The sequence below is a fragment of the Centruroides sculpturatus genome, unplaced genomic scaffold, assembly GCF_000671375.1.
Source record: "Centruroides sculpturatus isolate CEXI.00-Female unplaced genomic scaffold, Cexi_2.0 scaffold33, whole genome shotgun sequence".
Lineage (NCBI taxonomy): Eukaryota > Metazoa > Arthropoda > Arachnida > Scorpiones > Buthidae > Centruroides > Centruroides sculpturatus.
In genome coordinates this window covers 388,221-405,358 of record NW_019384325.1, presented here as the reverse complement: position 1 = coordinate 405,358, position 17,138 = coordinate 388,221, and the positions used below count along the sequence as shown (strand labels likewise).

General features: G+C 29.7%; 1 protein-coding gene across 1 annotated transcript in view; it reads left to right on the top strand.

Moving 5' to 3' along the window:
• Positions 1-17,138, top strand: part of LOC111626852 (U2 snRNP-associated SURP motif-containing protein-like) — a 224,805-nt gene that overhangs the window by 158,160 nt on the left and 49,507 nt on the right. Inside the window, exons 12-14 of the mRNA XM_023370376.1 lie at positions 3,902-3,968; positions 10,871-11,031; positions 11,153-11,315. Coding sequence (XP_023226144.1) covers positions 3,902-3,968; positions 10,871-11,031; positions 11,153-11,315 — 391 coding nt within the window. The remainder of the gene's footprint in view (positions 1-3,901; positions 3,969-10,870; positions 11,032-11,152; positions 11,316-17,138) is intronic.

Here is a 17,138-nt window from a genome sequence, read left to right as displayed (position 1 = left end):
ACTGACGTTTCGGATAATCGGCCTTCGGATAAACGACGCTCTACTGTATATTCATTTAAAATTTCAGGCAGGCCTCTAAAAGGGGTCAAAAATATTTATTATAATAAAGAGGTGTTGTGCAGGAAAAGGTGTGAAAGATGTGGCTTATTTTAAACTGGTTCTGGTGTCTTTTAAAGCTTTTTGATTTTCTGAATATAATATATTTTCAAATTAAGATAAACTTCTGTATGAAAGTGCATTTTTGTTTTCTAGGGACTGTTCATAAAATAAATAGCACAGATGTTGATGGGTATGCAGGTAATTGTAACAGTGTGTGTCCAAGGGATGGGGTGTTTACAAAAATGTTATGTAATTCTCTAGGATCTAAGACTTACATGATTTGTTTTTGGAACGGGATGATTTGTTTTTGTTTCTGAAGTGTTGCATAGCAAACTCTACCGTTTATGTCACTGTTTTGTAAGTCGTGTGTGTAATTAATAAAATAATGTAACATTCAGTATCTCTTGTCATGTACTATTTCTTGATATAATCAAGTGGATTAATGGAGGATATTTATTTGTAATTTTGGGATGTGCAGTGGTATTAGTGTGTTACAGATGGTTGGAATGGTAGTTGAAAAGTATAAAAATAGTGTTACGTAACTTACAAACGATGCAAATTTATTTTAACTAAATTATTTCAATCATAACATTTTTTCTCATTTTCAATAAAAAAAGTTCTATCTATATCAAAACTCAAAAGTTGTTAAAGGAGTCGAAATATTTATTATTATTAAGACTTTTTGAGATTTTCAATTCCATTTGGATCAAAGACATTCAGTGTTCTGATGATTTAAATGGAATAACTTTTTGAATGTTAAGTTTAAAAAGTTATATATAAATAAAAGTTCTATTTGAATTATTTCCCTTGCTCGATTTAAACGTTCAAATTACAGTTGAGCGTCGTTTATCCGAATCAATTGGGGACTGGGGTTGTTCGGATAACTTATTTTTTGGATAACCAATTACAGTAGATCCCCCTATAAAACCGTTTCCTATAGTTATGATTCCTATAAAAATTGTGGCATTATCCGTAAACAACGGTAAAAATAACTCCTATAATNATTTTATTTCTAAAAATATTTTGTTAATACACAGAACTAGTCAATTAAGAAAATTTCTATATTCCATTGTTTAATATATTTCAATGATTTAAATGGAATAACTTTTTGAATTAAACAAAAGTGTTCTATATCATTTTCTTTAAATAAAATTATAGCTAATGTATTACTGTTTACATCTATTTTTCTCCAATATAAAAGATAAAATTGAAGCAAAATTTATAACTGTCATTGCCAAAAACCTTTTTCAAATTTCCTGGCAAACCTAAAGATTTTATTTCAAATTTATTAAATTTAATAAAACCTTTTAAAAATACTTAAACAACTAAATTAAACAAAATAAATCATAAAGATAAATCTTATCACAACTTATTGTTATTAAATTAAATATTACATATTTATTCTACTTATTAATTTAACAGTTTTACAAAATGCTTGTATTTAATTTTAAGATTAGAATTTTTGCATCAAAACTGAGGTAAATCAATAAAGAATTTAAATATTTTGCAAAGTTTTTCTGCACTATTTTTTCATAAACATTGCATTGATTTACTGTATCTAGATATAAAAAGTTTTTATTTTATTAAATTAAAAATTTTTGCAAGCAATTAGCAATATTCAGTTAATATGGTGTATATTTACTTAAAATATAAATATGGATAAATCAAGTTTCTACAATGCTACTAGCATCTTTTATATCTTCAATCTAAAAATTTTATTTTTTAGTTTTTTTAACAGAAAAAAATTAACTATAATTATATTACATTATGATTGTATTTCAAGATTTATATATAACTTTTTATTACAGTTAAAGCTTGTAACTCAAATATTTGTATTTGCACAGTATTTAATGTTCTACATATATATAAATTATTCTTATAAATTAAAAATGATGAAGTCAAATAAAAATAAATATACCAACTACATACAGCTAATAAAATTATCATCAATTGGAATAACTTATGAATGTTTTAAACACCATTTTGTAAAAAAAACTTACCAGTAATTAAATTTTGAATAATCTAGAAAAGGAATAATGTATAAAATTCAAAGCAATTTTCATATATCAGGTAAGTACTATATATCATCAATTACTCTATCTCACTCTATTCTTGTTATTAGCTAAAGAATATTTATGTTTTTTGTCATAAAGATTTTAATTTTGAGAAAGAAAATTATTATCTGTGACATTATCTGCATCAATATTATGATGATTTTGTAAATAACTAGTAATGCTGAAAAAATTGTATGATCTATGATCTGATAAAAATCTGAAAAAAAGATACAATATGTTCAAGCACACAAATCATTGTTTCATATATACAATAATAAAATATAACAATTAATATAAAAAGACAANCTATGTATATTTATATATATATATAATATATATATATAACAGAGATCATCCATAAAAATATTTATGGATGATCTCTGTTTAAACATAACTGTATACTTGAGGAAAATTATCTGAAAGTAGATTTTTACATTCTGACAATAACTTGATTAGAAATGTACTTAATTTACAGTTTGACGAAAAAAAAGAATTTAATTTTATCAATGTTATCATCATTTTTGACATCATTTTCTCTTACTTCAGAATGACCGTGTCAGTTTTTTATTACTCTTAACTATTTATTTGAGAGATATAATTTTATTACAGTACAAATATTTTCAAATGTTTACATCTTCAGACAAATTCCTATTTTTGAATACACTAAAAGTATAAAATTCAAATAGATTCAAAATATGGAAGTTACAAAACATAAAATACAAGTAAAACTAATCAGAATTCTGTAAAATTGATACTGAATAAATTTTTATAAGGTAACAATAAAATAATTAAAATGTTACATTGTTAATTATGAAAAAGATTTGAATTTAAAGTGATTTAAGAATATGTTACACGTTATGTTACGTGCACGATGCACACACTTAAAAAAATTACATATATGTACAGTACAAAGGTGTGTGTATACATATAATAAAAAGGTGTGTATATATACACACACACACACCTTTTTATTATATGTACTACTTTTTGGATCCCTCACATGTTTAAAGTTTTATCAATGTTATAAAAGATGTATCTTACCAAGCATTACTTTTATACAATCTCGTTACAACAGAAAATTTATCTTATTGATTCAGCAAATTTATTTTAACTCAACAAAATAGTAATCCATCAAGGATTAATGTAATAGGTTTTTTTTAACTGCAACTTTTTTTTAAAGATGTTTTTAAAACATTACAAAAGTCTTACTAAATTTTTTCATTTCTACTTGTTTAATTTAAACTGATAAAGATGAATGCATTCATTTTATATCTTTTTTCTGTCAAAACAATTTAATGTTGTTATAAGTAACAAGGAATGCATTATAATTATTATATGGTTATTGTTTAAAAATAATAAATTTAAAATAAATTATTACAAAAGCTGGAATATTATTTGACAACTTTCCTTACTTTTTAGCAGTAAAACATTTAATATTCAAAATGCTGGATGAGTGTGGAAGGTTGTTGTCAATTGAGTAAATTTAAAATAATCCATTTTATGAAATTTACTGATGAATGTATATTTAAATTCGTTTATATTTAGTTCTTATATTTGAAAATAAGGTTTAAAGAAATTTTATACAAAATTACTGAAATTGTATAATTTTTTTCTTTAATTTATAAAATTCTATAGTATTGTTTCTTAAATAGTTTGTATGACTTGTAGAAATAGAGAAATAAGTTGAATTTAACAAATATACACATTTAGTATTTATTGCCTAATTATTTTTTCTTGTTTAAATGCAGGTTTCTGTTTGATAATCAAAGTCCTGCACATGTTTATTATCGATGGAGGCTGTTCTCTATTTTACAAGTAAGTGCTTATTTTTATACTATATACAATTATTAATAATAACAATAAATTATACTTAATAATAATGATAATAATAATAATAACTCTCCCGTGGTCACCACCTGGTCGTGGTGGGAGAGCCCAGTAATTTTACTGAACCATAGAGCAATGCCGGCTGGAGCAAAAGCTCCTGGTAGGGACACCCATGCCAGTAAGGTCTATGGGGAGAAATGAAGCTAAGAGTGACCACACCCACATTCTGTGGAGATAATTATCATGGTAGTAACCAGATCAAAGTGTGATACCGGCTCGGACGTCACCCAGGTTAACAAGGTCCGCGTTCGTGGGTTAGGCAGAGGCTCATGTTCGAAAAATAGACCACAGTCTCCCTTGGTTACCAGTGGCAAAAGCAGTGCTGGCCCAAGCATGGCTACTGCAATGCCCTCAACAGATGTGAGGGATCAACCTAGCCTTGGTGTTTCTGTGGCAATGCATCCACTGACCACAATGGCTGGAAAACCACGCCAACGGATGAAATGGACAACAGGAATGAACGAGTTTATCATCCGTATTTACTACACCATCACAAGACTCAAAACAAACATGACAGCATACAGACAACACTACACTATAGATTCAAACCAATATCCCCACCTCACTGAACAAAGAGTTGTTGATCAAAAACAATTATACACAACAACCTTATCCCACAAACAACACTTGAACTTATCAAACAACAGGTTGCTGATCAAATACATCAACAGACAGAAACATTTAACATTATCAATGAAGATCAGGTGCGTGAATGTAACCTGTCAGGATAATCCAGCAACAAGCATTGAAGCACACATACAACAACTACCACTAATGATACTACAGGCACTTCCTCATCCATCACTGATAACATAGACATAGAATTAGTTAATGCGCTCTCACTTATATTTCAGAAAACACTCACTAAATATACTGGTACAGATCCCACACAAAGACCACGAATACCAAAAATCAACACGTCAAAGGAAGTAGGAAAAACACTAAATTATGTAAACACTCGCTTACTACCACACTACATTCATTCAATTTCTACATTCTCAGACATTCATACATTAGTTTATGCTGGGGCAGTCACAGTAGTAACACACCATGGTCTGAAAATACAATCACAGACAGACACACACACAAGACACAATTCTATCACAAGCCTGCCTGGCAGAGAAGAATAGAAACACAAATAAATGACATTAGACAGCAATTAGGCAGGCTGAAACAATACACTAAAAACAACATAACACCCAAATTAAAGAAACAACTCAAAAACATTTTCAAGAAAATCAAAACACACACAAAACATGAAAATCACAACACACACATTACAGAATACACCGATACACTAAAACAGAAACTCGCAGCCAAAGCACATAGACTCAAGCGATACAAAACGTGTACACTACGAAAACAAAATAAATTATTCACAAACAATGAAAAACTTTTCTACAGACAAATCAGTACCAAAACAAACACTGATACACAGCACAGTGGCACACCAACAGAAGAAAAACTAAGACCAAAGAGAAGACCAATAAGTTGCGCTTATTGGTCTTCTCTTTGGTCCAATGCTGTTACGCACAATGCTGATGCAGGCTGGATCGAGGAGGAGAACAGAAACTTGCACAACATAAAAACTATGCCCTGTGCTGAAATAAACGTACACGACATCTGCTACGCTGTTAACAGAACACACAACTGGAAGACACCTGGTGTAGACAACATTCACAATTTCTGGTACAAAAAGTTTACATCACTGCACCAGGAACAAGCTAAACATCTAACACACATCATCATCATCAATCCACAAGACATGCCAAAATTTCTTACTCAGGGCATCACCTACATGAAACCTAAAAACAACAACACCACAGATCCCACACAATACAGACCAATTACATGTCTTCCAACACTCTACAAATTATTGACATCCTGTATCACAAACAAAATACACAAACATGTTGAAGAACACGACATTCTTACAGAACAACAAAAAGGTTGCCGTAGAAATCACAGGGAATGCAAAGAAGTTACTCATAGATTCAGTCATTCTATGGCAAGCACACAAACAACACAGAAACATACACATGGCATATATAGACTACAGAAAACCATTTGACAGCATTCCACACAGTTGGCTGCTACATATTTACACATGTACAAAATACATCCATCACTCATTGCATTCTTCCAAAACACTATGCAGCACTGGAGAACAACACTACATCTCAGGGTTAGTAACACTTCCATACAAACAAATGAGATATTCATTAGGCGAGGAATTTTTCAAGGANTTCCAAAACACTATGCAGCACTGGAGAACAACACTACATCTCAGGGTTAGTAACACTTCCATACAAACAAATGAGATATTCATTAGGCGAGGAATTTTTCAAGGAGATTCCTTGAGTCCTCTCTGGTTCTGCCTAGCCCTGAACCCATTATCCAACATGTTAAACAACATGCAATATGGCTACAATACTTATTTGTCTCCACACACCGAAATGTAAAAAAAATAACTCTTACTTTTAACTTTGTAACTGGAGTGGTTACAAGGTTAGCAAAATGTCAGCAAACGTTTTCAATGCCCTTCTGTGCTCTTCCTCAGGCTTTTTCTGTAAATACTAAGCCGGACGTTGAGAATCGAATACCTTTTTTTGAGCCATTTATCATTCAAATCATCGCATGTGGCAACCTTCAAGCCGATTTAAAAAGAAAAAGAAAAGAGCGATGTTTTGTGTACAGCGCGTACGCGCTACATTACTTTCGACATAAACTTTTAAATGTTATCATCTAGCAGGATCTGCCATGCTGTTGAAAGGGCTATCTCTTCTTTAAAATTGATGCATGTTGTGTTGTGTCCTGCTCTAAATATCTCCATAGCCTCCAACCATTTGAGATGTTCGGGGTGGATGGTAGTGAGGATAACATGTGTCGCATCAAAGTCCGCCGTGATGTTCTGATCGGTCACATATATTGAGAGAGCTGTTGTAGTTCTGTTGTGTTGTATGTCATCCTTATGTTCTTTAGTCCTAATCCCCAATGTACATCTGGTTAAGCCAATGTAAACCATTTCTCTGTCACACCTGTGGTCTCTGAGCGGGATGGTATAAATTCCAGGAAGTCTGACTTGGTTCAGTGGGTCTTTTCTGTTACATAGTATTTGGAAAATGGCTTGGCATCTTCTGTAGATTATATTGACCTGACATCTCTCGGCTATCTCGTTATATAACGATTTTAAATGTGGATTGAATGTGATGGGGATCCTTTTTATATTTTCTTCTTGAATCTTTACTTGTCTTTGTCTGGTTGTTGTCTGGTTCCTGGCTACTTCTGTATCGATTATATATTTTTTGTATGAGGTTGATGTAGCCATGGGCCACTGCTATCCCTTTTATGTTTCTTATTTTTTGAGTCAGCGCTTGGAGAGAGGAGGAGTGTGTAAAAGCCCTCTTGATCAAAGCCCTGAAGGCTGCTACTTTGTACTGAAAAGGATCACAGATTCTATTGGAATATACATGGAGGTGTTACTAGTTTTTCTGTATACTGCAGTGTGTATGTTCGGACCTTCAAAGGAGATGTCGATATCCAAAAAATGGACATTTGAGTTGCTGTGTTGCTCTATTTCAATCAACAGACCGTAAGGATTGTCGTTCACCATATCAACAAACTGTTTAAGATTTGGTTCAGACTTCCACAGGATAATGATGTCATCTATGTATCGTTTATAGAGTAGCATATTGGGTAGGAAGTGAGGAAGAGTGTTGTTTTCTAATAGTCTGACCACCATCTTGCAAAGATCCCCAGAAACTGGACTTCCCATGGGAGCACCTTTACGTTCTGTGTACGTGATCCCATTAAATTGGAATACTGAGTTGTAACATATCAAGTGGGATAGCTCCAGAATTTCTTGGTGCATTGTTATATCATTAACTTTAGAAAAGAGGAAGTCCCTGATCGCACAGAAACACAACATTAGTTTGATGGATGGATATAATGATCTGAAATCCAATACTGTGATGCACACAGGGGAGGTGACTTCTTTAAGTTGTTGTATTAGTTCCTTTGGGTTGATATGATGTATTGATAACCCTCTAAGTGCGTGGTGAGCATGTTATGTGTGGCTTTCTCTAATATTTGAGTGGCCGCTCTAACCTTGTCCACCACTGGACGCAATTGCTGTCCATGTTTGTGGGTCTTGGCGAAGGCGAACAATTTAAGAATGTCAGGAACATCCATTATGATGTTTTTCAAATTTAGTTTGTTGGCCAGCTTTGTGTTGGCGAAATGTTTCACTCTAGATTGTAACTTATCAATGACATCCTGTTGCTCTTCTACGCACTGCGTCATGTTGATGTATTCATTCAAGTGACTCTCATAGGTATCGTTTTTCAATAATACTATGAGTTTGTCCTTGCTCGCCCTGATCAATGTAATCTTATTTTGTTGTATCCACTTAGATGTTTTCCTTAACTTTTCGTGGAGGGCATAAACCTCATGGGACTCTTTCGTCTTTCTTACTTTAAACGTTGCCATCCATCTATAACACTCTTTCTGTTTATCAGATAGCCCTTTTAAGAGCATCTCCAGATCCGGGATATATGATTTAGTAGCCGCTTTTAATGAAGGAGGAGGAGCGTATGACTGTCCAAATCTCAGGACTTCTTTGACAAACTCTGGTACTTGAATGTTATCCCACACCACAAATGGAAAGTTTTGTTGTTTAGACTTCTTGGGAAGTTGGAAATGTAAAATCCACTGCATTTTTTTGTTATAAAGCTCCTTCAGATTGCAACTCAATCTATGTTGGATGTTGATGAGTTTGGCATTCTTGTTCAGAATAAGGTGACCAATTTTGAAAAGTGGTGAAAATCATTTATTTTAACCATGTTTGTTCATTTTTCAACATAATCTGCATTTACAATTGTCCAATTTTCAAACAATTATTGAATTTCAAGCATTTAGAGTAAAACATTTTTATTAAACAAAACGTGCTCAGCAAATAATTAACTTATCACACTACACCTTTATTTTGCTGAGATAGTTTTATTGAAAAACTAATGTTTTCGGCCTACTCTATAGGCCATCCTCATAGTCTTGTCTTGGTTTATAGTTACTTCATTCATCAAATACTCCTTAACAATTTATTACAATGTTTATCTAAAGTATCAACTAATACATTTATTTTTATTTATTATTTTCTGTCACTAGGTCTGGTTTTGTTTTGTATTGTATTTGTATCTGAATTATTTTTTCAATTATTTTTCTTGTTTTTCCATTATTATTTTTTTGTATTTAAATTTATGTATTCTATTTAATGGAACGCCAGTGTTCCTTTTTCTATCGTTAAGCTTGAGGATGGCCTATAGAGTAGGCCGAAAACGTTAGTTTTTCAATAAAACTATCTCAGCAAAATAAAGGTGTAGTGTGATAAGTTAAAGCATTTTTACATTTTGTTTATGAAATTGAAAGGGGGTTATTTACATGAAGTATCTAACAAACAGAGGAGAATCAAATCAGTGAAGTATTATATGAGTATAACCTGATGAGCACTCAAGATACTTATTTGCAGGGTAAGAATAGAAAGTTTTTTTTTTGTACTATTACAATGTAAAACCCTGCTGTAGCAAGAAAACTGTGAAGACATATAATTATTGATCAAAAAGTTTTTGTTCAAAGGCTGTAGGACCCAGTAGATTAATTCTGTTTGGAAGAAATCACCACTGATATTAAGACAGTTGCCTGAGTTAACAATGCTCCTTCTGGTAGAAGTCAGTTGGCTGCTGCACAAAAAGTCTAATCTGGCTCTCTTTATGTCACGGTCCAACTAGAACCATTTTCCTTTCGGAGACTTTTTAGAGGACTGAAGGTGTGAAAATTGAATGGCTAGAAATCCAGACTTTATGGCAGATGCTCCAGAAATCCCCCATTTTTAAGTGTGTTCAACTTCTGCTTGACGACATTATTAACGTGGAACGTATTTTGTTACAACTTTCATGGAACTTTGCACACTATGTCAAAACTGTGGCTTTGGACAGGCATGCATTCCCATGCATCTTCACCATTCTGCAACAATGTCCAATAATTTGTCCTTCTACAGCCAAAATTAGAATAATGGCACATTGATCTGATATGGACATATTTGGTAGTAAAATGCCAATATGTGTACTGCATATTTCATGTGTAATTCTGAATGCAACAAATACCTTACTAATTGCACAGCTACAGTAGATCAGTGGTTTGTATCGGCTCATTTCAGATACAGTACATATCATACATATAACTACAGCGCTATCAAACAAAAAGTTTTTGATCATCCTTTATAAAACTGAAATTTCAGGTTATTCCAACCCTCCTTACAGTCCAAATTGGATCCATTAGACTTCCATTCATTCCCAAAATTAAAGGTACTGAAAGATCAAATACTTTTCATTGGATGCTGGAGTTCAAACTATTATTGTGAAATAGATCAAGGAAAACCAGAAAAGTTATTTTATGTGCAGAATGCAAACATAGATTGAACATTTAGAAAAATATGTCTCTAATGTAAATGGTGATTATGTTGAAAAATGAATAAATGTGGTTAAAATAAATATTACACATATAAACATCACTAAGTTTGATGTTTTAATAATAAATCAAGAATTGTGTACTTCTCTTCAACAGATGATATTACTCCAAGGTGTCAGTCATTTGAAATTCTGATGGTAAACAGTTTATTAAAAGGAATTATTTTTACAATTATAATTTTTTGTTTTGGGAAAATATTTGTTATTTATTCAATGCATATTTTGGAAAATTAAACTTTTTGATCTTTTATCAAGTGTAAAATTTTGTTATAACAATATTAACACAACATATTATCAATTGAATTTTAGGGGGATCACCCTAGTAAATGGCGTACGGAAGAATTCCGAATGTTTAAAAACGGATCTATTTGGAAACCACCTCCGTTAAATCCATATCTACAAGGAATGCCAGAAGAATTAGTGGAAAAATCACCTAAAGAAGAACCCAAAAAGGGAATGTTAAATGACAGGTTGTTAGTCTTGAGCATAAGCCTTGAAAATTTGTCTGAAATTACTCTTCACCTTTGATGCTAATTAAAATCTCTACCAACGTTTCTGAGAATTATGTTAATGTTAATGTTACATTTATAGTCAGAGAGATAAGCTAGAAGGTTTGTTACGAAATCTAACTCCTGAAAGACAAAATATTGCAGAAGCCATGATTTATTGCATTGATCACGCAGAAGCTGCGGAAGAAATAGTCGATTGTATTACGGAATCTCTGTCGATTCTTCAAACTCCGTTACACAAGAAGGTACGTTAATGTTAAGAATATGTATATACTGTATATACAAAATAATTATTGCTTTTGAAAATGTTTAAAATATTTTTCTACAGTAGAAACTAAATTTCTTAAAAATATATATGTATAATATAATTTAAAAATGTTATTAAAGTAGCTGAAAAGTTTTATCACATTACACTTAAAATTACAAATTAAAATTGTTTAATATCGATTATTTAAAACATTGGCAACAATATTAAGCTTTAATGATTTGTCAAAATTTTATTGGGATATTAATTAGTCATTAAATATAAGTAGTTATGAAAAAATTTTGATAGATTATTAAAGTTTGATAATAATGCCTAAGTAGTATGCTTTATATTTTGGTATATCACATGATAATTATCAAAAAATAATAATTTTATTTTGATATGAGGAAAAACCTTGTTTAAAAACTTAATTAGATAGATAAATTCTTTAAAATATTCTAACTATAGATCATAGATTAGTAAATATCACCATAGAATTATATTTTGGTTTTTAAGTTTTCCTATTTCTACCAAATAATTTTATTGATATTTTTACGTTTCTTAGAAAATCAGTTCTGTAGAATTCTGCTCAAAGATTTTATTGGTATTTTAATTATTAATCTTTAATTTAGCTTTTAAAGAAATATAATTATTTCCATAAACGTCTGTCTCTTTAATCCAAATAAAAATAATTTTGGTAGACTATCACACAGCCATCAGGTTAGGCACTTCTTTTATTATATTTCCAACCTGATGGCTGTGTGATAGTCTACCGAAATTATTTTTATTCGGATTAAAGAGACAGACGTTTACGGAAATATATAAAACAGCTACCATATTTGATATTTGCAAGAAATATAATTAGTTTTGAATAATTTTAATCTAAATTAGCAATGTCAATATTTGAATTAATTTATAAATATGATGATAATAATTATAATACAGTGTGACTCTAATTTACAAGCATACTTTGTTCCTGAAAAGTTGTAAATCAAAATCTCATAAATAGGATGAACTTCTCCATTATTTCTTATGATTGAAATTTAAATTTTGATATAATCCAGTTACCATATATATAAGTTCCCAAGTAACATTAAAAATATCTATAAAACAGCTGTTTACCTTTCAACCAATAATTATAAATGAAATCAAGTAAAATAATATGTTGATTAAGCTATTCGCTGATATAAAAGAAATGAGAGAATAGACTATGATGTAAGCAAGGTAAGGCATTGGCTATTTTTTTAATTAATGGTGTTGGGAATATTTAATTGAAACCAGCCTGTCTAAGTTTATAAATACTGCACAATAGATATTTAATTAAATAAAAGCATCCCACTGAGGCATGCATTCCACTGTGTTATCGAGTGGCTAATTTTTTTCTTAAAATAGTCTTATGTCTGCTGAGTGAAAAAGTGTTGAATGGCCCGAGTAACTTTGGCATCCAAAGCAAAACTGGTTTGGATGCCGAAACCCACTGGCCTTTAAGGGCTATTTTATGGATTTAAAGTGTGATAATTGCAAGGTGACATATCCATGCTGTAATCTCTTTATGTTTCTCCTTTCACTTGCTGCACATTTCTTGGGACAACTTCTTAGAACAAATGGGTGGGCCACTTATTCTTAATGCTCATTTTAAGGCAGTCTAATGCCTATGTTAATGTGGCAACATTGAGCTTTTTGAAGTCAAGAAGCATTGGACTTTTACCATCAAAAGAAAAATCCACATAACTTTTCTTGTCAATGATGACATCTCAAGCTTTGCACTTTAAATGAAGATAGACATTTCTATCAAAGACTGCTTTTTTAGGAATTGGTTCATAATGACAGTAATGAGTCTGTAACATTCCAGAACTGGTATATATTAATTTAAACACATACAAGACACCTACAGCAGAATACCTTAAGTCACTAATTTTTACTAATGTTTTTATTTGTATATAACAGACATCTTCAGGTATATATAACACAGAACGAAACAGACAAATTAAAATTGAACAAACACATTACAAATTTGAGGTATTCTGGTGTCTGTGTCTTGTATGTGTTTAAATACAGTGTCTCGTCATCTTTTGATTCCTCAAAACTGAATAACTGCACTTTGATCTTTTTTATACAGATGTTTTATTCAGTAAGAGATGATTATAGTCTCATGCAAACAAAACTACAGATTTTGTAAAAGTAAAAATGACCATAACTTAATCAACAGACGAGAAACTGGTAAATGAAAGTCATTTGTATTTCATCTTCTCATAACCGATAACAGTGTTCTGGATGGGTTTCATTTGAACATTCCTAATGGGAAAAGGAAATTTAGTTAAGACAATAAGTAAGCAGAAAACAAGTGAAATAGAAAAAAATAAAGTTGTTTTTTAATGAAATTGTAATCATTGAACACAGGGAGCCATAATGTAGAAATGAATAACACTAACCTTGGCAAACACACACAATTTGAATGAAACAAAGAAAACAGAGACTGGAAACTATGAGCCATTTAGTTGTAATGCACAAAAATTTCAATCTCGTTGCAGTGCTTATTGTACTGAATATTTTGTTTTGTAACAAGGAAAAAAATTAAAAGAAAATAGTGTGTTGTATCAAATTCTCTTAGATATAGTACTTGTAATTAGGAATCACATTGTATTAGTTAGTGTTTATGTTTAAATATCTTTTATTAATTTTAGTATTTATGATTCTACCATTCAAAATTGACTTTATAACTTAATGCATTTTTACTAATGTTAAAAAGGCATTTGTAAAATAGTTATTGCCATTATATATAATTTATTTTAAACAGAATAAACTTTAATAGTAGAAAATATAATTATTAAATTTATTTCAATAAATAAATAAATATTATTATCAGAGATATAAAAAATTATGGATATTTATAATTTTAATTATTATATTTATTACATTCATAATGTAAACAAAAATAAAAATTTAAAAGCCTATCTCAGGCATTAGGCATAAACTAATGTTTTTTAAATCGTTTTGAGCTATTCTCAAATTAATTAAATATATTTCTTAATTTTAATAATCTGCTTCTTAAATTTCTCATGTAGATAATTTTTAAGTGTTTATTCATCTTGAATGTTTTGGATACTATCTTCAACATGCTTAGAAATTTTAAAACAAAAAAACATATAAATTATTATATTCCTAATCATTAAAAGGCTTCATTCATTAATACCAAAATAATATCCATTTTTAGGTATTGAGTAGAATGTAAAATTTGAATTTAACAGATTAGAATGGTAGTATTATAGTTTGGTTCTAGAGAGGATTTAATGTCTGTTTATCTGGCAATTAAATTTTCACTCAAGGAGAATGACAATAATACTGTTGCTCTTTTTATATCTCATAAAAAGACTTCTTCCTGCTTAGTCTTTGAGATCTTTCATAAATTTGATTTAGATTCTGTAGTTTTTATCAATTCTTATTTTTACTTTTCCATCTTCAAGAATGCTGCTACAGCTGCTTTAACACATCTCATTTATTTATAATTTTCTACACAAACACAGAGTTGCTATTCAATTAAAACAAGTCACTTCTGCTCTTATGAAGACAGATTACACTCTTCAATACTGCAGTTACTTTTTACTTGTTCTATGACATACACTAATTCGACATTGACGTTTTCAAGAATTCATATTCCTTTTTCATATGTTGTATCACAAAAACTAATATGCTTATTTAGAAATTACAGCTATATATTATCCATTGCCCTAGGCCTTCTCAAGAAAATTACTTATCAGCAAAAAACATCCTTTGTTTTTATTCAAAAAATCAGAAATTTATAAAGTTTTTTTTTGCATTCCTTCTTTGGACATTAATAAATATTATATAAGTGCTACCATCCTGTTGGCCACATGCCTAAGAGAACATCAGATGGACATTGTAGCAAGTGTAGCATGCTCAAAGTTAATTAAATCAGCTTTATTAAATGGTTTAGAACTTCTTTGGTCTGAAGTTTAACTTTAATAAGCTTGTTTTGATACATTTAAGAAACATTACACAATGTTTCCTATATGTAAATCAGATAGCAATTTATGCAGTCAGTCCACTTTTTTACTTACCCAAGAATTGGGTTAATCTTTTCAAAACTTTAAGTTAAAAATAATTGTTAAAGTTTTTATATATATTATTAAATAATCATTCTGTTAAAAGAATACATAGATGCTAAAATGTCTTCATTTTTTTGTCATGTCCAATCATCAGGAACAACAGTTTTTCATTGTATTTTTTGATGTGTAAAAATTGTCAGTCATTTTTTTAAAAGAAATCATTCTGTTATTTTGGTAATGGTAATAATAATAATAGTTTATAGTAAAACAAATTTGTTTGTTGGATTTTACTGATGTTTTAATTCTGTTAAATTCAAATTTTATGCTTTTCATTCCTAAAAATCTGCTAAGACATTTTTAAAATGTTCATTTTACATAGATGAGCATAAATAAAAATGTTAATGTGGCTGTATAGTTGCCTCTAACATGTTAAAATTGGCTAAAAATCATCTGATGATAATCTGTATGATGTGGATATTAATTAGATCTTTTTTGACCTTTCCTATATTTCTGCATTTTATCAAAAATTTTCTGTGGTGTTTTTATAGAATAGTAATTGTTTCAAATAGCATTAAAAAAACAACAAATACAGAATATAATAAAAGTACTTCAAATCTAAAGAGAGAAAAAAGAGGAGGAAACCATTTGAATAAATTAGGGTAAAAATGTCCACTAAAATTTATTTTTCCTCTCATTCCTCAGGATTAAACTCAGTATTGGCAGCTTTGGTCTTTAATTTTAGATTCTCAGTGACATTAACATTTAAACAAAAATTATAAATGAATGTTGAATAATTTTTTATTTTATGTCAATATTACTCAGGAGCATTTGATCAAAACAAATATTCCATATTCCTTAATATGTTTTTACAGAGCATGACTGCAATAATGGATGCAAATTTTTAAAATTTTAATTATCATCCTCGTTCATCTTTGCTCATTTTTGTTTAATTTTTTATTTTGTTCATAATTTCTATGCCCATTGAAGATAGGCCGAGACGATCTAAAAATATTTGATCTGGGAAAAAACTTAAAAATTATCTACTTAGGATTTACAAAAAAGATCTGAATTTAGGAACGTCTCCACTTTCTAAATTTATATCTTTTCTTATTAAATTTTTATTATATACTTCAATTACTTTTTATATTGTTTAAGAAACTTCTATAAAATTAAATCACTTTTAATCAAATTCAGTTTTAATTAAAATATTTGTTTATATATTTTAGTAAGCATTTTGATCAGAAGACAATTTTTTTGGCTCTTGTGATTGAAAATATTGGAGTAAATAGTAATTATGATTGATATATTGGAAGGTTTTATAAAATTATTTTATCATTAACAAGATTTTGGATTTAATTAGAAAATAATTGAGATTTAGACTATAATTGACTATAAATAATTGAGACTATATACTTTTATATCTCTACGTATGCACCAGTATTTAATAGTCAGCAAAAAGAAAAGAAAATAGATCTATATAATTGTCTAATTTCATAAATTTTAAAATTAAAAAAGTCAAACTTTTGTTTTTACTATATTATTTTTGTTAAACCTTTTATTTTTTTAATTCATATAATTGTTAGATAAAAGCAGCATTGAGTCTCTGGTAACAAATCTCAGGCATTAGGCATAAACTAATGTTTTTTAAATCGTTTTGAGCTATTCTCAAATTAATTAAATATATTTCTTAATTTTAATAATCTGCTTCTTAAATTTCTCATGTAGATAATTTTTAAGTGTCGTTTATATTTAGTTCT